This window comes from Engraulis encrasicolus, chromosome 2, assembly GCF_034702125.1.
Source record: "Engraulis encrasicolus isolate BLACKSEA-1 chromosome 2, IST_EnEncr_1.0, whole genome shotgun sequence".
Classification (NCBI taxonomy): domain Eukaryota; kingdom Metazoa; phylum Chordata; class Actinopteri; order Clupeiformes; family Engraulidae; genus Engraulis; species Engraulis encrasicolus.
Window position 1 is genome coordinate 229,388 of NC_085858.1, and position 23,113 is coordinate 252,500.

A 23,113-nucleotide genomic window follows, 5' to 3' on the forward strand; every position below is an offset into this window, starting at 1 on the left:
GGCCAGTGAGAGAGGGTGTGATGTAAGACAGTACATCGAAAATGTGTAGGATGATCGTACCAGGTTAACCAGGGGCCCTCCAGAGTTCCCATACTAAAAGAAAATGCAGGGAAACAAAGAGAAAAGCATCTGAGTTTAAAAGGTCTGCATGAGTGCATGGATTATTATTTGACATTTTAAAGGGACACTGTGTGAGATTTTTAGTTGTTTATTTCCAGAATTCATGCTGCCCATTCACTAATGTTTCCTTTTTCATTAATACTTACCACCACTATCAAATTCCAAGTATTCATTATGACTGGAAAAATGGCACTTTTCATACATGAAAAGGGGGATCTTCTTCATGGTCCGCCATTTTGAATTTCCAAAAATAGCAATTTTTACCTACTTGGACCATACTAGAAAATATTTGTTTATTACTTCAGAAACTTTCATGTAAATATCAATTTTGGCAATAGGCAGCCCAGTTTCAATGAGCAGCATAGTTGCAGTACCTTTTTTGACCATTTCCTGCACAGTGTACCTTTAAAGGTTTATGATTCCGATATTATTTTATGATACAACAATCCCCCGACACAGAATTGTCTGTTGACTACCCGCCCTTTCTTTTGCTAAGGCATAAACATTGACAACACACACTTACCACCTTCACTAAGTCCCCTGAAAAGATAACAATTTTCTGCTGTGGATGTAATTTCTAAGGCCGGTTCATCAAAAATTAATACAAGGTTTTCATATCATATTCCTCATGAATCTGCAAAACATAGCCATTCCATGCACAGTGTGAAACGTGTGTGTGTGTGTGTGTGTGTGTGTGTGTGTGTGTGTGTGTGTGTGTGTGTGTGTGTGTGTGTGTGTGGTGTGTGTGGTGTGTGTGGTGTGTGTGTGTGTGTGTGTGTGTGTGTGTGTGTGTGTGTGTGTGTGTGTGTGTGTGTGTGTGTACATCTGTATAAATGTCTCACATTAATGATGGTTTCAGTCCGTATGTGTCTCACATACATGATGGTTATCCATCATTCTGTCTGAATTCCTTCGGTCCAGCTGTGCATGTGTGTGCGTGTGAGAGTGTTTGAGTGTACTGTGTGTGTGCGTGCCTATATTGTAATGCATGTCTCACAATTTGTACTGTATATGTGTGTGTGTGTGCTTGTGTGTGTGTGTGCTTGTGTGTGTGTGTCCCTGTCCGTTTGGGTGTCCGTGTGTGTGTTGTGTTCGTGTGTGAGTGTGGGCGTGTGTGCGTTTGCATGTGAGAGTGTGTGAGTGTCTCACATTGATGATGGCATCTGTCTGTATGTAGTCCATGTCTGAGTTCTTTAAGCCCAGCTCTTTTCCCCCGCGCTGTGTGGTGCTGACGATCCCCGTGGTGACCGTGTTCTGAAGAGAGAACGGACTGCCGATGGCAACCACAAACTCTCCAGGCCTCAAGTCGGCCGAGCGGCCCAGCAGAAGGACCGGCAGTTTCGTCTAGAGAGAGAGATAGAGAGATATTTCAGTTTTCAGTTTTCAATTTGTTTTCCCTAACGAACAGGTGCCCTGCCTTTTATAGCCCCCGAGGACAGCGGGAAAAGGCTAGCTTTTTTTGCCTTCGGCAGGGATGGTAAATGTTTTCGTGATTGTATTACAAAGGATGAGACTCCCACAGGAGGGACACTCAGACGGAGAGACTGAAAGAGAACCACCAAATCGGGCAACACTGGCTGGGAAATAACACCAGGCCGAACTCGAACCTGTGTCCTCATGAGCAACTGCCCATATATGGCACCAGCACAGAGCACCACTGACCCCCCACCCCCCCCCCCCCCGCCCCCCCCCCCCCCACACACACACACACACACACACACACACACACACACACACACACACAGACACACGGTATAAGGTCGTGACTCATGTCTCGGATGTGGTCGTATGACTCTTCTTACCCTACGTTGTGTTTCTGAGAGTAAACACCAGATTTATACTTTGGAGTGGGGTGGGGATGGGGAAGCAGCAATTTACATTCCGGTGCCTTCCTTCCATGGCCAACAGAAGAACGTGCAGATTATGGGGCCCTTGAATATCCCTCCTTACCCGTCTCCTGCCAAACAGGAATAGCTCCACTTAGTCCAAGTTTGGAACTATGTACTGGGGTGCATTTCTCAAAAGAGAAGTTGTTAGCCTGTTAGCAACTTCGGTAGTTGCCAATGGGAAAATGCATTGAAAACAACAAAGTTGCTAATGTAGAAAGCAACTTCGGTTTCGAGAAATGCACCCCAGCACAGTATGCTGATGATGGGAGAGCAGTCAAAGGTCCTCAGCACTGCATGGGGTTGGTTTTGAAAAGCCACAATATAATCATAGAAAAATGCATCTTTTTTTGTCTTCTACTGGTGGTTTTGGTGGTGCTGCAATGGGCTTTTTTCATGTGACGTCAAACATTTTTTAACACTGAAGATTTCAATGCATTCAAAGGAGGTACATGTATACATGGGTTCTAAATTTTGTTTATAACCTGACTGCGCATACCTAGCTGCGCACAACTCAACCTCTGATTGTTGGAAACCGCTGTCGGTCAAAAAATTAGCTCACGTGGTTGGCTGCCAGTGTCTTGCCCCTCCTCATAACATCGTGTTGATAAACACTGAGAACCCATCTTGCATCTGCTGGCTTTAGGCATTCAATATATTACATAGACGCAACTGTTTACTGCCTGAAACCAGTGTTCTATGGTACCCAACAAAGGCAAAGTGCAGTAACTACATATTTTGTCAAAATTGAGTTTGGAAAGAAAATGGTCTTCATTACTTCTTCTTTATCTTGTGACAAAGCCTTATGGTCCAAATGTGTCCCATTTTAGAGACATTTCTGTCACATTTGCAATAACTGTAATATCCAACCTAATAGGCCTACCTGTAGCAATACCTAACACATTTGAAGGCCTTTTAGAATGTCATACTAAGACAATGTACCGGTAAATATCGCACATTACAAATTACTTCATTATTTATTTTTATTTCACAATGCTACTATCACTATGTCAGAAACACAATAGGACATTATTGAAAATGCACAACAATACCTCTATGTAGTATCATCTGTATGTCTCTGTTGCCCAGTCTTGCACTTGAAATGTCTGCATGTGTATTGTATAGGTACTGTAGGTGTACTGTATGTGTACTGTCTATGTCTGTACCGTCTATGTCTATACCTACAGTATGTCTTGTCAATGTATATCATCAACCATCTTTTGGCCACCTCCACAAATCTCAAAAAGCAACACTGGTCAGCATTTTTCATCATCATTTGGATAAAGAACTAGCATGTTCTGATCCTCTAGTAATTACATCTAACAAGCAATCATCCATAAGAGTACTAGTAGAGTGGATTGTTGGGTCATAAATATGGTGCATGGTGCATTATTATATGTGCAGAAGGTGATACAAGTTGATAAAGAGGTCAAGTGCTACAGAGTGGTGAGAAATGCTGACGACAAACAGTACAGGGCTCATCTGGTGTGAAGACAGTGTGAGGAGAAACAATAATTAATCTGTAGGCCTATATGGTATATCATAGACCAGTAGGACTGAAGTTCTCTGAACTTGCAACAATGCCAAGGTTTTGAAATCATTATTTAGAGCTAGGCACCCTCTATGAGGAAGCTTTATCTAGTTTCATTTTTTTGTCGGAATAGTGTACAATGGCAGAGATGGCTGACCAAATGTATGGAAATGTTGATCATATTCAGCGTTTTCATTTTGATGAAGATGATGTGGACGCTAATGAAGTAACATCTGCAAATGAGAGGTTTGATATCTGGGGCTGGGGCTGGTGTGTCTTCTGCTGCTGGCCACCATTACATTAGCAGTCATCAAAAGAAACTGGCGAGAGAAAGCAGCTACGGAATGAAATACAGCTACAGCAATTCAGCAACAACCTGACCCATGAAAAAGACCAACTGCAGGCAACAATAACTATCTTGGCCCAAGAGAAAGACCGATTGCAGACACAGAACAACAACCTGACCCAGGAAAAAGACCAACTGCAAGCAACAATGACCAACCTGACCCAACATCAGGAAAAACATCAGATAACTGGGTTCCTCTCTCTTCAGTACTCATGGACTCTGATGAAGATGGCTTGCCATCGAAGCGTTAGTATCTAACATGTTGTGCACTTGAATTAAAAAGAAAAAGCATCCCATCTGAGCTGCTCTGGTCTCTTCTCTTCGATCAGGAAAAACTCTTCAGTCTACATCCAGCCCTTTGTGAGTATATTACTATGTTGTGTTGACCTTTACTATGTGTAAAACAAAGTGATGTGGTGTGTGTGATGTGTGAGTGAGACATTCAAGAGTGGTTATCTGCATTCAGCATATTCAACTTCATACATACAGACACTTTTTGAGATCATGTGACAATTCTCGTTGGAGGCAAAACAAACAAAAAGAATGGATGTTTATTGAGCGAACCCTTAGCAAAAATAAGTTTATTTAAGTGAATATACTTATCTTGTACTATTAAGTATACACATGTACAGAAGCCCATCCATATACCTGGTTTAGTTTATGGATACAATACACTATATTACCAAAAGTATTCGCTAACCTGGAGTCCGTTTCTCGATTCTTGCCTTTGCTAACCGTCTTAAGTCGGTCTTGAGTTGGTCGTAAGTTGCTCTTGAGTTGGTCTTAAGTTGGTCTTAAGTTGGTCTTCAGTTGGTCTTTAGACGCAAGACCAACTTAATAACTGAAGACCAACTTAAGACCAACTTAAGACCAACTCAAGACCTTGGTTACAACGTTGGTCTTAAGAACGAACAAAATGGCTAAAGTCGTTAGCAAAGGCACTGTCGAGAAACGACCCCCTGCCTTTACTCACATGTGAATTTTGACATCCCATTCTTAACCAATTTCGGCCAATTCCATGCTCCCAAGTTCCCAACATTGCCAATTCCCAATTTGGAGCGCGCTCCTTCCTCTTCCAACATGACTATGTACCACCAGTGCACAAAGTAAGGTCCATAAAGACATGGATGACACAGTCTGGTATGGATGAATTTGACTGCCCCGCACAGAGTTCTAACCTGAACCCAAAACAACACCTTTGGGATGAACTTGAGAGGAGACTGAGAGCCAGGTCATCTTGAAAGTCGACCAAACTGTGTCGTACAAATGGCTAGTGAAAATCACTTGTCACTGTGGTAGAAGTCAATTGTCGAGTCCTGGCTCACACTTACTATTGTATGGAAGTGACATGTTTTTTGCCTCCACTGACGTTGCACTGATCCAGATGTTTACATTATGAAAAAGCGTCTACAGGAATACCAGTATTTTGAACTTCAGGGAAAAAAAAAGAAAACTACCCCTTTTTTGCATTAAATGTCTTCCTTATTATATTACAGGTGACTGGACAGGTTTTGGTTTGATCTATCCTACATTTCCAGCAGTGAGAGCATTTGGACTGACAGCCAACAACAGTAGGCCTACATGGACCAAGGGGCTCATCTGGTGATCATTTACAGCAAAGAGGAACAAGAGTTTATCATCACACAATTAGGGTCAAATAGAGCCTGGACTGGTCTCAGTGACGTGGAGACTGAGGGTGTCTGGAAATGGGTAGATGGCAAAGTTCTGGATAAATCTGGGTAAGAACATTTGAAATGACCAAATATGCTATTAAAGTGTGCCTTGCACAATAAAATGCTATTTGACTTGGTACTACTGTATATTTTTAGTGGCAGGTTCTAGAATGATAAATAGGCTACCTTGTTTGTTTATTTCATTTCAGATTGCAGGGTGAACCAAATGACGACAAAGGTGTTGAAGACTATGTAGAGATAATATATTCCGAAGACAAACCACTAAAAACCTGGAATGATGATGTTTTCAAGAATGTCAAGAATTTCATTTGTAAAATTAATCTTGCATGAAAGTTCTCTGTTTATTTTTGTTTTACTTCTTTCACAATGGCTGTAATCAGTCGTACTTGACTATAGGGGCGGTTCTACCACTGGGCAAGGTCGGGCAATTGCCCGGGGCCCCGAACTTTCAGGGGCCCCGTCGTCCTCCAGATCAATTCCACGTGGAATGAGATATCTCGCTCTCGGGGCTCCCTAGTTCAAAGCCTAGTTCAAAGTAGCGGGTCCTGCGCGACTTGCACTGCATGTCCGCCCCCGATACAAGTTCTAGGCTCTCGTAGTACTTCTAAATTATAAAATTCTGTAGATCTGCATGTCGTATATATAGCCAGTGCCACACTTCAGCACGACGGTGGGACTTAAATTTCAACTCAACATTATGCCACAAGAAAATGAATAGTTGGCTAGGCCTACTTTTAGCAACTGTAGGTCACATGGGTAGTAGAATTATACAAATAAATGTTTCAAATACAAATGAAGACCATAAAAGAACGATATTTATGTGGATTTTCTTTTATTTATTTTTTTTACATTGCGGCCTTGAATTGTGGGATACATTATACCGGTAGTAGCCTAATACAGTCTGGCTGTTTGGAGAGAGCGCCAGTTGCATCGGCAATGTTCTACCGTTATTTCTAATGTCAGCCTGCCCCAGAGAGCTGATTCGGCCCTGACGCGTGGGAGCTTGTCCTTTCATGATAATAATAAGCCACATTAAGTCATGGTTGTCAGTGAAAACTCAGTCGTTTGCCTATGTTGTAGCATGCCTTCTTGATCTTGTTTATGGATGTAGGCAGAACATGATTTGTGCATCTTGATAAAAAGTCCGTGTTACAAATTGCCCTGCGTTACTTTGTGCTCCGCGCTCCTCTACTTCAGAGACAGAATTGTAAAATAACCAAGTCAATTCAATCGCCAGTGCTAGCATGAACATACTGGATATTCAGAAGATATGTTGCACAGAAGCTACAAAGAAGGCACGGTAGGGGTTTATTCCTTTCAATCATTATGTCCGCCGCAGCACAATTTTGATACCGTATCATGTCATACTTCACGCATTGTTGTCATTCGGTGTAACTATAGTCAAAAGTTGATAGCTCTAATGTCGGTTCGCTGCATTTATTTCTGGTTAGCATGACGGTTTGGCTATTGTGTAGTCTAGCTGTTATATCACGTCACGAAGCTGGGTCACTTCAGAGTTGTGAGCGATATAGTTATTACAAGAGAGGGGACTTGTTAACTATTCAACAGATGTGTGCACGCGCAGTTGGCGCAAGGTGCCTGTTGTTTCTCGTTTGTTGCCTAATTTCGGTTTCTGAAACACAATAGTTTCTACTTCAGTCACCGTTTCCTCTGTATTGGGTGTTCACTGGCTCAAGAGTGCAGTGTGCGTTATGGTGCACCGTGGTGTGTCGACTCGTGACTGTGTTTTCATCGGTGTGTTGTGCTGTGAGCTATGTTTTAGTTCAAGGGGCGCATCACCATTTTTTTTTTTAAGTTTTCTTTTCAACCCTCTACCGCGAATTGTCTGATTCTATCTTCTTTTCTCATTTATGGAACGAGTGTGGGTCTATCCTGGCTATTTCTCACGTGTTGCAGGCTGAATGCTCACATCAGCATAACTAAATCATTTTTGTCACCTTAAGAAGAAATTAAGCTCTGCTTTTATTACCTGCAGAGATGGCTATTGTTACAGGCATTCCCCAAAAGTCACTCAGGAAGGTGAAACTTATCCACATGTTGCTGCTAGAATTCTAAATAGCAAAAGAGGTCACAACACTCCAGTAGGCCTATTTGGTCATTTCACTGGCTACCAGTGAGGGTTTTTTGTTTTGTTTTGAGAATTGAGTTTAAAGCAGTCCTGATAGTCTTTAAGTCACTAAATGCCTTGTGCCCTAAATATAGGCTATTGTGGATGTGCTAGAGCGATATCATCCTTAGATGCCTTAGGTCTTCTCTGGTAGTGTCTAGTGTCAAATCCAGATAGGGTGAAATGGCACAGTCATTATGCTGCCTGCTGGGGCCAGCTAGATGTCCAAATAAGACCTGCCCCAACAGTATGATTTCAAAAGAAATTAAAAACAGCTTTGTTTTCATCTGACTTTGGTGATAGTTATCTACTATCTATAGCAATATATTTTTCTCTCTTCTCTTTCGTTAGCCTACTCTTTAGCACACTGAATGACAGTTGTGTATGATAATGTGCTATATAAATATTGATTGAATGTGGGGCCCACCTAAATAATCTTGCTTATGGGTTCCGTTGTTACGCCAATGCCTGCATACATCATCGATTATTAATGAATCATTTAAAGGGGGCCTCAAAATTGTTTCTTGCCCAGGGCGTCAGATTTTCTAAAACCGCCCCTGCTTGACTACTATTCATATGCTTGTGTCTGTTGGTAACAAATTGTGTTATAAGGGCAACAGATGAATATTACAACAATGGCAATACATAAAATGGTTTGTGGCCAATTGATCACATAATATACAATGTCCACATCTTTTCATCGTTTTTTAATTTAATTTAATTAAGAAACACACTTCACAGATTGCTCCCCCTGTAACTAGACTACAGAGGGTCAGCTGCATCAATGTCACTGTACATACACCTGGCACCCTCTACTGTCACTCCTGAAATGTTGGTGATTATTGCCTTTTGCAATCCTGACTTACAGGGGGGGAATCACTTTCTGGCAACCGCTTAGTTACAAAGGCGTTGCCAGAATGTGATTCCCCCCAGTAAATCACCGGCACCGGGTTCGATTCCCGGCCTTTGCCGACCCCTCCCCGTCTCTCTGCCAATTCGCTTCCTGTCCACCTCTCACACTGTCCTATGAAAATAAAGTCTAAAAAGAAAAAAAAAAAAAGAAAAAGGCTAACAATCTGTTGGTCGTCTGGCCTACAACACAGACCTTCAGAGCCAAACTTTTATCTGTTGGCGTGGGAGGCCCAAGCAAGGAGGCACAATGGACAATGTAATGTGGTATTTTGAGCTCGGATGCATGGCTCCTACCTTGATAGGTCTCAAATGGAAAAAACACGACACTGTTTTGTTTTGAGCATAGCTCATATCAATGTATGCCCAGCTTGAAAATAACTGTGATAGAGGCATATGGATAGGAGTGCACTAGCCTGATTATCATCATGACTTTCAAATCTCTTCAAGACTTGGTCTGACCAAGAGCATAACAACTAACGTTCTTAAACTGCATGGTTAACCCACCTCCCTTGGCTTGCTACTGGTGGAGGGCAGAGCAGGCTTAGACAATGTTTAAACCAAACATTTCTTAGTCCCTATAGAACGTCTCTGCTTAAACAACGTCACTGCCTAGAACACGCCTCTACCCAGGACGGTTGGAAATGCTCAGTTGATTAGTTCCCGACAAAGTGGGTGGAGTTTCCCGCTGTGGAGGGAACCCAAAAGTACCTGAACAAGCAAATTGCCTGAGTAAGTGTGTGTAGCTGAGCCAAAGGTGTTGCGTCACTGCGAGCGCGGAGCCTGGGAAGGAGTGCACACAAAGCTGATGCTCATGCCTCCCAGGATACCCTATGTTGAATTTGATACATGTGAAATATATGCTCATTTGAAATTTGATACATGGAACATGCCTTCTAGGACTGAATGCACAGCATCTTATGCCGTCAGCTGGGATTATGCAACCTGCAAAAAAAGTGTATCTCAAGGGGCAATAAAACACCCATTTGACAAATGGTTGCCCTGGAGATGTACTGACTGATTCCAGGCCAATTTCCCTGCATGACAGGCCTTAGCTTGTTAACTTTTCCCCCCAAACGTTACCATAGCAGAAGCCTGGAACTCAATTACTAAGGTTCAGCTTAGAGGGAGGTGCTGTAGCACAGGCAGATTGCCTATAGCAGTGGTTCCCAAACTGGGGGGTAGCAGAGATAGTGCAGGTGGGTAGCAGACAGAATGGACAGTTCAGAAAACAGTTTTAATACTGTAGTTAACATAACTTCATAAATTGCTTTATAACAGTACCCATTTACAAGGCCAATACATATTTTTTCCTTTTCCTTTGAATATCAAATTTGAATTTAACCATATTAACGGACAAATCATGTTAGGCGTTTGGAATCTGGGGGGTGGGGGTCGCTAAAATATTCTTAGGTGTAAAAGGGGGTCCAAGTTTGGGAAGCACTGGCCTATGGGGACACAAGTTGGTATCCGGTCCGGGTCTTTTCTCATGCAAACTTATATACAAAAGTGTGTGTGTGTGTGTGTGTGTGTGTGTGTGTGTGTGTGTGTGTGTGTGTGTGTGTGTGTGTGTGTGTGTGTGTGTGTATGTGTGTGTGTGTGCGTGTGTGTGCGTGCGTGCGTGTCTGTTTGTCTGTCTCTCTCTGTGTGATTTTCAGTGAGTTTATGCTTGTGTCCGTGTCAGTGAGATTATGTCTGTGCACATCCTCAATTTTGTGTGTGTGTACTGTATGTGTTCAAAGCGTTTAGTAGGGGAAAGGAAATTCCAGCTGCTGTGAATCCCTACAGACTTCTTTTTTTTTGCTTCTGTTAACAACATCCGATTCTCGGAAACACATCTTGCTCCCAGTCCTTAATCTCACATTTTTTTCTTACTTGCCATTAGTGTCCCCTCCCCTCCCTTCCCATCCCGTCAGCACTACATTCCACCTCTGTTTTCCCTGTTCTCTCATCCTCTCTTTACTCTTCTACGCTTTCTTTTTCTTCATTATTTTTTCTTTTTCTGTCTTGAATTGAGGGTCAAGGTCATACCTTAGCTGCACAACAGCTGCACACCTATTGTGTCAAGGTAATATATCATTAATCAATCAATCAATCAATCAATCAAAAATATGTAGGCCTATATAGCACATTATCATACAGAAATGTCATTTGATGTGCTTAAGAATAGAGAAAAGAGAAGAAAAAACTATATTGTGTTATAGATAGTATTGCTCAAACATATTTACAATATACTTAGGGCCTAAGCCATTCAGTGACTTATAAACTATCAGAAGAGTTTTAGAATCAATTCTAAATCTCACTGGTAGCCAGTGCAATGACCTAAGTACTGGAGTGATGTGGTCTCTTTTCTTTGTTTTAGTTAGAATTCTTAGTGCAGCATTTTGGATTAGGTGCACCTGCCTGAGTGACCTTTAAGGGAGACCTAGTAGGGTACTGCCATAGTCAACACTACAGGTAATAAAAGCATGAATTAACTTCTCCAAATCCTGTTTACATACAAAATCCTTTATTTTAGCAATGTTCCCAATGTGCCAAAAAGCAGATTTAGTTATGTTTTTGATGTGAGCATTGAAACTGAGATTACTGCCATCATCATCCCACCAAGGTTTTTGACACAAGACTAAATTTAAAGTGATTTGGATTCCAAGTAACGTAAGCACAGAGATTCTGTCTTCCATCTTCAAAACCAAAAGCAATTATTTCAGTCTTGTCTTTATTGAGTTGCGAGAAGTTCAGCTGCATCCAGCAATTATTATTTTTAAGACATAGGCATTTTGGAGAAACAGCAATGTAAATTTGAGCATCATCAGCATAGCTGTGTTAAGACACATCATGTACAGTTCTTGGATACCCACCGCTAATACAGAACACATGATAATAAGGGTTTCTGATAATAGCGGAGGCCACACTTTAGCTCATCTCTTTTAGAGAGAGGGGGGGGGGGGTGTAAGTATAACACTATAGTTAACAGCAGGATTAGCACAGCAAATTAAGGAAAGGAGGAATAAACAAAAGATCCGGCACATTCAAGTGTACTGTCATGGGTCCTATCACTATCATTGAGAGACTCCAAAGTCTAGAATCAAATCAGTGGACCAAAGTCTTTCATGAATTTCCCTCACTAGCTTTGTTCTTGTTCCCTCACTGTGATCTGACATGGCAGGACAGGGATATTTCTACCAGGAAATTTGAGGAGAACAGCTGCGACTGGCTCTCTGCCACAGCTTCCCCCTGCCAGGTCACACAGACTTTAAAGACTAGAGAGCCAATAAAACAATGTCACAAGACAGTATTTTGTGCTTATCAAAGACAGCTTTGCAACTGTTATATACTGACATCTGTTCCTTTAACCAATAAATCATAGTGTCAGAAGAGAACGTCGACACAAAGGCCGTAGATGGTTCAGTGAATGTGTGTGTAGGTGTATGTGTGTTTGTGTGTATATGTGTGTGTGTGTGTGTGTGTGTGTGTGTGTGTGTGTGTGTGTGTGTGTGTGTGTGTGTGTGTGTGTGTGTGTGTGTGTGTGTGTGTGTGTGATTGTCTTAGTGACCTATTACTAATAAGAAGACACCGGTAACTTGTTAATAACGAACAAGATTCTTGAACAAGAACTAGCCCCAAGATAACACTGAGTGAGGGTAATCTATGACTGTGTGTGTGTGTGTGTGTGTGTGTGTGTGTGTGTGTGTGTGTGTGTGTGTGTGTGTGTGTGTGTGTGTGTGTGTGTGTGTGTGTACGTGCGTGCGTGCGTGTGTGCGTGCGTGCGTGCGTGCGTGTGTGTGTGTGTGTTTGTGTGTGCGCATCTCTGTGCGTCTATATGTGTGTGTGTGTGTGTGTGTGTGTGTGCGCTGTATGTGTGAGGGGTAAACATCTGTTTGGGTAAGTCTGGGTCGTACCGGCGTGTCGATCTTGATGAGGGCAATATCAGCCTTCTCGTCCACATCTTTGATCTTGGCATCAAACGTGGCACCACTCTTCAGCTCTACCTGCAAATGAAGCAGCAGAAGAAAAGTTCAGATGTAGGCCTACTTGTAAGTGGGTCAAAGACATTCTTTTGGGCTCGGATGTCAGGTGGCGCCAAGGCATCTAATGCCCATAAATTAATTAGTAATTGATGGTTGATATGCTGCAGTGAATATGCTTCTTATGGTCCGCTGAAAACAAAACAAACAAACAAAAATTCATACAATAGTGGCACTGGCTGTCGTTGCACCGTCCTGACGTGTTTTACTGCTGAAATATCACTGACCCAGGCCACAACACTAGCTTATGACTGCACACTGCACAGTACATTTTGCACTGTTAATTGAATGCTACATGGGACCATAATAAGCTCTGGAATGGTGTTAGATTCAACTCTCAAGTAGTGTTCTAATCTGACCTTCACACGGTGCTTGTTGGCAACGACATGTGCGTTGGTTACAATGAGGCCATCTTCAGACACCATGAAACCAGATCCACTGGCCACTGCCACCTCCCTCTTAGTGAAGGCCATTCTGCAGAGGAGGACGAGAGGAGGAGCACAGAAGAGGAGAGGAGAGTTGGTTACCTGATTATCATTCACTTTCAAATCTCTTCGAGACTTGGTCTGACCAAGAGCATAACCCTTAACGGTAACACTTTCTATGAAGCCCATATCTATAACGCATTATCAGCGCATTTATAACAAATAGCCTATAATCCACATTGCATAATGCACATATAGGCTAATGCACATATAATGCACATAAAATGCAAATATATAATGCACAAATAATGCACATTATAATTACTTACAACGCATTACGACTACACTCATGATGTTTCATGATGCTTTATGTTAACAGTAATGAATAACCATGAATCTATCTTATAATGCTTTATAAATCCAAGGGTTTTATGAGTGTTGCTATAAACTAGAGGCTGATTATGATGCATTATACACCGCATTCCACATCGACATTCTAACTCACCAGACATAAAACCCCATTGAAAATGAATGGGATGTTATGTGAGTTAGATGTTATGTGAGTTAGAATGTCGATACCACCAAAGCACCTAAACGTGGCATGGAAATCTACGGGTATATTGAAGAGTGAAGTGTGGGTCACCAGACCAAACAAACAGAAACAGCTGAGAGCAAAGCATCAAGGATATATGGGCTTCCATAACTCTCATGCAATTGCCATTGACTTCAATGTTAAATGCAGCATTCCAGTTACAGCTTATAACCAAGTTTTGAAGGTATCAAATGCCAACTGTTTTGATGTAAATGGGAAAATGAAAGACATTTGGATTACAACACTACAAAACTTTTTTGCGTAATAATTTGGAACAGAGCACGTTTGGGCATTTCAAGTTTTTTATTATTTAAAAAAATACCGTTATCATTGGAAGGTTCGATGGCTGATGACTTGAAAATTATGACGACTGCCATTTCTATTGATTATTTGGGGAAACAGCGAAAAATGTCATTTGCGTAATAATGTGGAATGCGGTGTAGATGTGCATTATATATATATAGATGCATATATATTATATATATTATATATTATAGATGCATCCATTATGAACTTCACTTTACTTAGAGCACACATTGGCGATTTATAATCTCACATGGAACATTATGGCATCTTATGATCCCTTATGACAGTTTATCATCCAGGTCTGTGCATAGAGGGGTATAGGTTCTCATAATGTACCATAAGCCCCATCAGGCAGCCTGTAGTTTATAGCCAGTCATGAGCACTCATGACACCCTTGGATTTATAAAGCATCATAAGCTATATTCATGGTTATTGATAACTGTTAATATAAAGCATCATGAAGCATTATGAGTGTAGTCATAATACGTTGTTAGTAATTATAATGCGCATTACAATTTGTTATAAATGCGCTTATAATGCACTATAGATATGGGCTTTAAGTAAAGTGTTACCCAATTAACATTTTCCAAACGGCATAGTTGACCCGCCTCCCTTGGTTGGCAAATGTTTATTTGATTCCCAACAAAGTGGGAGGAGTTCCCGATTTTTCGGGAGCTAAGAAAGTACTTGGATTGCTCTTGATCTGACAAGTAGCAATGCTGAAGGTGTTGCGTGACTAGGAGGGCACGGCCTGGCTAGAGAGTTAGTCTTTGGATTAGAGGGTTGTTGGTTCTAATGCCACCCTTGCAGCCGTGTATGCGTTGCAATGCTTTGACTATGTAAGCCCCCTTAGTCAGCGTTGGAGAGAGTTAGAGACCATTAAATTAGGAACATTTAATTAATTTAACACAATTGTAATGTTCAATGAATCAAGTAAGGGGTTGCCGGTTCGAATCCCAACCTGACCAATGGGAAGAATATGTAGGCCTATCCCTACACAATCAGTGCCTAGGGCGCTCACGCAGAAAATTTCGGTTGAGCCAGTGCACTGATAGTGCCAGGATGATCGCCTAACAATGGTGGAAAAACGCAGTGCTTGAAAGATGGACACTGCACGCACTAAATGGCCGCCATATTGACAATGACACGAAGGACATGTGGCATTCAGTTCAGTAGAAGAGTTTGGTCAACAGTCTCCTAATTCTGTAAGTAATGTTGATGGGACACCAACCTTTTCATGGCAACCAAAGTATTGTATGTGTGATTGTTGCCCTTTGGGTTGAAGGAAATGTAAATACAAGCACCAGACGCTGTGCATCGTAAACAGTAGCCAACCGATATTTTGGCGAGCTAATGCTATGCTCAGCCATCACTTCCTGTGAGGGCACAGTGCATAATGCTCAAATTTTCCCACGACACTATGCACTGAAGACCTCAGTGCGCTGTGTGCACTGTGCACTGACTGTCATTGCACTGACACAAGTGGATTGAGACATATGGTATGTTTATCTCCCTATTCAATGAGAGAAGAATATATTTGCTGCTAACCCCCACCTAATGATGCATTATGACTATGGAGGAATTTCCGTTGGTCCGTTGGTCTGTGGCCTGTATATTCACCAACTTTCAACAGTGTACAGTTCACTTCCTGTATACACAACCTTGTTTAGAAAAGAGAGAAGAGACGTCTGCTGGACTAGCTGCTGATCAGCAAACTTCCTGCTCCTGACTCTGGGAAGAAACACTCCTGCACTCCTGTTTAACTCATAAAGACATATAAAAGTCCCTTTAAATCAGTAGTTAGAGACCATTTGGTTAGGAACATTTAATTCATTAACACTATTGTATAAATTGTGTCATGCTTTTGTCAGTTATAGGTCAACTGTAAACATGTGTTATTATAAAAGACACTACTGTCACTTACGCTACATAATAGTCAGTATCTCTGGCTTGTCTGAGCTGTCAACAATTTGTATTTAGTCATACTGTATATGTATATTCTTGGACTGTCAGACTCTGAAAGTTACTTTAAATAGACAATTAAAGGATAACTTGTTGTACTTGTTGTCAGTACCTGAGGTTTTTTTCCAGCCTTTTCCGAGATCCTGGTCATTGTAATCGGGGCAGGTGTGGGTTTACATTTTTTTTTAAAAAACATCTTGATTTATTCCCAAACACATCCAAAAGGTTATGTAACATCAGCAGACAACTAGCAAACAGCAATACTTTTTGGGAGTAGTATTTGGAGTAGGCCTATGTTGAGAATTGTTAAAATGTAAACAAAAGCTGCCCCCATTAGAATAGCTCAGATCTCAGAAAGAGCTGAGCCAAAAAATGCAGCATCACCGGGTACTGACAAGTCAAGGGTAGCAATACAACAGCATATTGAAATTGGCTAAAGTGGTCATTTAAAGGGACACTGTGCAGGAAATGGACAAAAAAGGTACTGCAACTATGCTGTTCATTGAAACTGGGCTGCCTTTTGCCAAATTTGATCTTTTCATGAAAGTTTACCAAGTAATAAACTAATATTATCTAGCATGGCCCAAGTACAGATCCCCCTTTTCATGTATGAAAAGTCCCATTTTTCCAGTCATAATGAATACTTAGAATGTGATGGTGGTGGTAAGTATTCATGAAAAAGGTAACATTAGTGAATGGGTAGCATGAATTCTGGAAATAAACAACTACAAATCTTGCACAGTGTACCTTTAAGGAAAAATAAGAACTCTGTAGCCCTCTCCAAACCTCTAGTCATATTTACCAAAATGGCAGGGCTCCTCTGTTGTGTTTAACCAATCAGAGGGGAACTGCCTGTTGTTTCTTCTCGACAGATACGATATTTTATTAATTTCATGACTGTCGTGATTTGCGGAAAGAATTACCACAGACAGCAGTTACACCCAGTGAATATTTAGGTTGCGCTCATTTGCACAACTTTGTGTACAGGTGGCGGGACAGGGTTTGCAGAACTGAAACTGAAACTTCCAAAGATTTCCTGAAACTTCCAAATCCTAAAGGTATATACGTGTAACAACAAGACGTTTTAATCAGAGGTATCAAAAGTAAAATTAAAAGTAAAAAGACCAGCCATAGTTTCCATCCAACACAAGTTGACTTCAGTAGTCCAGTATATTTGATTCTGTGCTTGTTGGATCAAATTTGTGGGTTCGTTTTTAAAGTTTTTAGGTTAATTCAGTATCAACAAAGTCTATCCATCTCATTAAGAAGGGTGGAATGACTGCTGTATCATATAATTTGCTAGTGTTGTTCTCACACCATAACTGCACTTCTACTATGCCTTTAATACAACATCAACACATAATCTCATGGTAGTGAAACCTGAACATGCTAATGAAAACCTGAACATGCTTATTTTCCTAAATGACACACTACCCTGCTGCGGTTTTCTCAAATGCTTGAAAGATAGGCCTATCTATGCAGTTTATCTGATCCTACCATTCCCATAACATGTACTACAGTTTGTATACTTTGATTAATACCAGTCATGTCGGTGGTTCTGTTCATGTTGTATATTTGAATGATATATGAATTCCTGTGATTAAGCATGATTAACCTGAAAGCCATTTTTAAAAATGGCCACCAAACATGGATTGCGTAATGGAAAAATGGATTTAAACAATAACAATGAATAACCAGAAATGAAACCCCATGAACATCCATACCACCAAAGCACCAAAACGTGGCATAGAAATCTAAGGGGTATATTGAAGAGTTAAGTGTGGGTCACCAGATCAAACAAACAAAAACAGCTGACAGCAAAGCATCAAGTATATCTGGGCTTCAATAACTCCCATGCAATGCCTCTGCCATTGACTTCAATGTTAAACGCATCATAGTAAGACAAAGACAGTCCTAACCATTGAACATTGACATGTTATGTAGAAAGTAACACATTTCAACTGATTCGATGTGACCCGAATTTCTTTCTTTTTTTCTGAAGAAAATGGTGATTTTATTACAATATTCTAATAATTGTTTGATTGGATGATTGGAATGATTGGAATAGTTCAAAATGTGGGCAATGCATCTACAATCATATAAGTTAAACATTATTGATGGAATTATGGAAATAAGAAGTTTTTCATGATATTCTATTTAAATGGCTAGGACCTGTATATATGCTGTAAAACTAGGCATTGCAAACCTAGAGAATTTTTTTTTACACTATGTCTTCTCATATTTTACCATTGCTTAACTACAGATGCAATTTCCTGAAATGAGGTTCCTTTAAGGAGGTGCCAGGTCATTATAATGAATCCACTTCACTTACTTGCGGTAGAGTTCAATATGAACGACGGCTGGAGCAATCTTCTCTACCACATCTGCGATGAAGTTGTACCGGTGTCTCAGGCTGTTAGGACTCTCCTCATGACCTGCAGATACATTATTTTACATTACTTTACATTTAGCAGATACTGTCATCCAAAGCGACTTATAAAACGAGGACATAGGTCCTGCCGTGGCCAACCGTGCCGTGGCCAACCTATCTACCATGCGGCTGACCCGGGTTCGATTCCCGGCCCGGATCCTTTGCCAACCCCTCCCTGTCTCTCTCCCCATTCGCTTCCTGTCCACCTCTCACACTGTCCTGTCGAATTAAGTCGAAAAAGACTAAATAAAATAAATAAAAAACGATTACATAATCAGTAGCACAAACTTAGTACGAGGGATTTGTACCAGTGCCTTTCCTCCTGGCCTGCACGTTCAAGTTCAATTCCAAGCCCCAGTTGATTTATTTTTCCCTCCAAGGGAAAATTTCGTTGTAGCAGGTACTTATAACTAGATAATAGATGATAAAATACAGACAAACTTCATGATAGCACAGGTAGACACAACCTACACAGGATAAGGTACCAACCACTCAGGGCCAAAGTGGGCCCCATTTTCAGTCCAGGAGTTTAAAGATTTTTTTTTTGGTGTTTTTAGACTTTATTATGGACAGGACAGTATGAGAGGTAGACAGAGAGTGAATGGGGAGAGAGACGGGGAGGGGTCTGCAAAGGACCCGGGTCGGGAATCGAACCGGGGTCAGCCGCATGGCAGGCGAGTGCCCTACCAGTTGGCCACGGCAGGGCCCCAGGAGTTTATTTCACATCCAGTCCACCTCAGTAAGCAAAAAGGAATTTGAGTGGGCCCGAAAAAACACAGAGTTTCAATCTCAATGTATTACTTTGTCCACCTTAGCTAATGACAGTGATGGTATTATACTATATACTGTATATATTGTCCGGCCTCTTGGCAAAACATGTCTATGAAAACCTGGACAGAGGCCTTTTCATGTTTGTCTTGGTATGCGGGCCACAGGGGTTATTTATCATGTCTTTATATGACTTTCAATAAGTACAATAACAACACTTTCAATAAACTCTGTAATAGAGTAAGGACACCTCCCACCCCCACCCCACCACTAGCCTGGTTTTACCAGACCACATCAATTACTTCGTAATTCATTTTAGGTCTGGATCCTCGGTGCCTTGGACTGTGAAAAGTGAGCTCAGCTCTGGTTTGAAATGAGCTCCGACCAATCGTTGACAGTTGACGTTCATGACGTACAGTATGTTATTATGCTCCCAAGTGCGTTTGCTTATTGGCTGGTAACATTGGTTGTCTGAAAACCGACTGAAAACCCTCCCCAGAGAAGCATATCTCTCAGACCATTTGTGGATTACGAAGTAATTCAAAATGAATGGTCTGGCCTGCCATGCTTAGTCAGGTCAAGAGCAATGCAAGTACTTTCTGAACTCCCGAAAAATCAGGAACTCCTCCCATTTTGTCGGGAAGCAAACAACCATTAGCAAACCAAGGGAGGCGGCTGAACCATGTCGTTTAGGAAATGTTATTGTTATGGTCTTGGTCAGACCAAGTCTCGAAAAGATTTGAAAGTCGATGATAATCAGGCTATGTCGGGCTACCCCACCATCCCCGTCCTTCTAGAATTTTAGCCGAATGTCCTACGGCTCCCATAGAAACTTGTGTTAGAAATCCTACAGAGTATTTGTTCATCTGGCTTTTGCCAGATATGTGGTTCCGCAGGGCTTGGATAAGCTCCACACACAGATCTGGCAGAGTGTTGTAGGATTTGCTTTCAGAAGATGTGGCTTCATCCATTGTCAGCCCTTACCACAGCTAAATTCCTTGGAAACTACTCTCTGTTCACCTTTTTAAAGAATCAATATATGGTAGGGTCTGACGCGCGACTCCTCAACGGAAGCCGCAATTGTTGTCTGAAACAACAATTGGTTGTCAACTCTTTTTTATTTATTTATTTATTATTTATTTATTATTTTAATCTTTTTGAGGACGCAAAAACACAACAATTGTTATTCTTTATAGGCTTCAAACCTATAATAAGAAGTAATAAACGAATCTTGAATCTTGAATCTGAATTGAATGAATCTGCGTCACATCTGTAAAAATGGCGACTGGTGTTCCTGATTGGCCGGTTTCATTCCAACTCTCCAAATACTATAGCTCTGTCCACCACATCTTTGTGTGTCTACGTCAGGAGTATTCAATTAAAAGTCAACGAGGGCCAGTTTAGCTCTATTTCTTAGTAGCATTGTGATTTTGCCATGGGCACTACGCAAATGATGTCATCCTACCTTGTGCCCCTTTAAGTAACATATTAAGACATAGTTAGTACAATTTTGGTGACAGTAAGGTTAAAACTTAGGCATAGGCTCTGTGCTAAGGGGTTAAAATCCTGCAGAGCAGTGGCATGCGCAGACATTTTGCGGGGCAGAAGCTCAAGGAGGGGCAGGGGGCATGTGGAACTTCCAGACGCCTTATTAGGATATAGAGTCTAGATATTATATCGGGGCATTGTCACATGCTTTTGATCGTCAAGCATTGTACCGTAGATGATCATGTCAACATGGACCTCTGTACATTGTGACAAAAAAATAGGCCTACCAAAAGGAACTTTTCTAATAGGACATTTTTGTCCATTAGGGCAAAGGGGCGGGTGCTTTAGCACCACCTCATCATCTATCTGTGCACGCCTATGCTGCAGACAGAGCATCTCTGACAACACAGTCAGAATGTTTGGCAGTCATTAAACTCTGTTGCACGGAAGGCACAGTGTTCCCCACCAGGAACAAGCTGAGACAGGCCGATTGCTCTCATAAATCAACCCATGATCATTCTGTTTGTGGCAACGGTGCAGCTAGGCAAAAACCTCTGGGTAACTTGTGTGAGTGTTATTGTGTGTCTGTGTCATTGTGTGCATTGATTTGTAAGTGTGCGTGTATAATTTGTGTGTGCACTGCAGCTGTGTTTGTGGGAATGGGAATGCCTGCAGGGGTGGTTACAGTATGTGCAATTTTGTATTGATTTGTTCCATGACATAACCTCAACATCTCGGTTTAGAGACACACACATGCCCCCTGCCTATCAGAACTCTGCACTCGCTCTGACAGTCTGCTGCTCATGTAACACCTCATGCACCAGTCATCTTCATGGATTTCATCTTTACCTCTGGATGCACTTCAACAACTGAACTTTTTCTTTCTTTCTCTCTTGCTCTCTTGCTCTCTCTCTCTCTCTCTCTCTCTCTCTCTCTCTCTCTCTCTCTCTCTCTCTCTCTCTCTCTCTCTCTCTCTCTCTCTCTCTCTCTCTCTCTCTGTCTGTCAAAAGTATGTGATGTTTCTGACGTTAACAATGCTACTGATTCGCCATGCTGTAACTTCAACAAGTTTCGGCCATAACATGAATCAGCATCTAAATGTGTTCTGCAGGTGTAATTCTCTCTGACTCGGGGTGCTGTGGTGTGGTGTGCTATAATGCTATAATGCTGGGGGGACCCAGCTTCAAATTCGATCTGAGTTATTTCCCAATCCTACCCCATCGTTCTCTTCCACACCCACCTCTTCATGGTCCTGTTCTACAAAGACATAAAAAGTCACTCAAAAGGCATGTACACAGAATATTTGAAAAGGTAATATCTGTATGTGCTCTGAATAGAACTCCAGGACTTTAAAAGGCTTGTTCGCTTAACTCACTCACACATCTCTATGTGACAGAGGCTCTCTGGTATGTACAGCGTGTGTGTGTGTGTGTGTGTGTGTGTGTGTGTGTGTGTGTGTGTGTGTGTGTGTGTGTGTGTGTGTGTGTGTGTGTGTGTGTGTGTGTGTGTGTGTGTGTGTGTGTACGTGCACATATTTTGGCTTTTGATGTGTACGTAAGCAATTCACTACTTGTTTAATGCCACCCTGAGTTCTTACTTGGAAAACTGGCAGTCTCTCACTCTAAAAGCATGCTGCTCAGAGGAGAGAGAGAGAGAGAGAGAGAGAGAGAGAGAGAGAGAGAGAGAGAGAGAGAGAGAGAGAGACAGACAGACAGACAGACAGACACACACACACACATCTCCTGGTGAGTAGACGACAGACCAAGTGTACCAAAAGAACTGGCAGTGTTGACACAGTCTGAGTTGTCGAACAGCTAACCAAACAACAACCTTTTTCATCCTTTTACCGTAAACAAGACCGATATTTATGGGGACACATACTATGCACGTGCTTACTGAATCCGTTTGATTCTATTTGAAGTTCAGGGTTTAGCCCTTTGAAGAGTATAGTTTAAGTGTGATTATAGGCAATTTTCCCGATATGAGAACATGAAAAAGAATGGATTAAATTATGGAAGGATGGAGCTCAAAACTTATCAAAAAGTCTTCCCATATCCTGCCAAAGAGGTTATGACATCATGTGATGTTATTCGTATGGCCTAAGACCAAACCATTACTGATTTATGGAGGGGGTTTCAGACCGTGACACGGTTAACACAGTTTTCGTGGACACACACAAAATGGCAAATTTCATGTATAATGGAAAGCACAGTGGTCTTTCTGACAGTTTTGTCATATTGTGATGATTACTGTGAATCAACATTTTCAATCGTCTTGGGCAAAACAAGTTTCTTTACATGCTAATATGAAGACTGAATCTGACATTTGGAAAACAGGACGGCATGAAAACACCCAAAACCAGTATTAAATATTCATTCTTGCTGAGGGAAATAATGACATGTCTACACTTTCTGTATTATATGAAAGATAAATGTGTGCTAATGTCCAAAACATCATTGGATGCAGTTAATAGTTAGTGGAATTGGCAAATAAAATCCATGG

The 23,113-nt window shown here is 41.4% G+C and overlaps 2 protein-coding genes across 2 annotated transcripts in view; one reads left to right on the forward strand and one right to left on the reverse strand.

Annotated features, from left to right (window-relative positions):
- htra1b (HtrA serine peptidase 1b) overlaps positions 1-23,113 on the reverse strand; it is a 33,579-nt gene that overhangs the window by 7,224 nt on the left and 3,242 nt on the right. The window contains exons 2-6 of the mRNA XM_063219178.1: positions 18,257-18,359; positions 12,999-13,113; positions 12,514-12,603; positions 1,270-1,464; positions 61-93 (exon numbers count right to left, since the gene is read on the reverse strand). Coding sequence (XP_063075248.1) covers positions 61-93; positions 1,270-1,464; positions 12,514-12,603; positions 12,999-13,113; positions 18,257-18,359 — 536 coding nt within the window. The remainder of the gene's footprint in view (positions 1-60; positions 94-1,269; positions 1,465-12,513; positions 12,604-12,998; positions 13,114-18,256; positions 18,360-23,113) is intronic.
- Positions 3,460-5,956, forward strand: LOC134465445 (CD209 antigen-like). The gene is made up of 3 exons (XM_063219106.1): positions 3,460-3,504; positions 3,845-4,135; positions 5,459-5,956. Exons 1-3 carry the CDS (start codon positions 3,460-3,462, stop codon positions 5,624-5,626), a joined length of 504 nt encoding a protein of 167 aa, XP_063075176.1. The 3' UTR covers positions 5,627-5,956.

What these genes read in the sequence shown, in the direction of transcription:
- LOC134465445 (XM_063219106.1), top strand. Translation starts at nt 3,460, where the DNA reads ATGCTGACGACAAACAGTACAGGGCTCATCTGGTGTGAAGACAGT. An exon ending in TCATCTGGTGTGAAGACAGT is followed by an intron (nt 3,505 to 3,844) that starts GTGAGGAGAAAC and finishes TTACATTAGCAG; the next exon opens with TCATCAAAAGAAACTGGCGA. An exon ending in CTTGCCATCGAAGCGTTAGT is followed by an intron (nt 4,136 to 5,458) that starts ATCTAACATGTT and finishes CAACAACAGTAG; the next exon opens with GCCTACATGGACCAAGGGGC.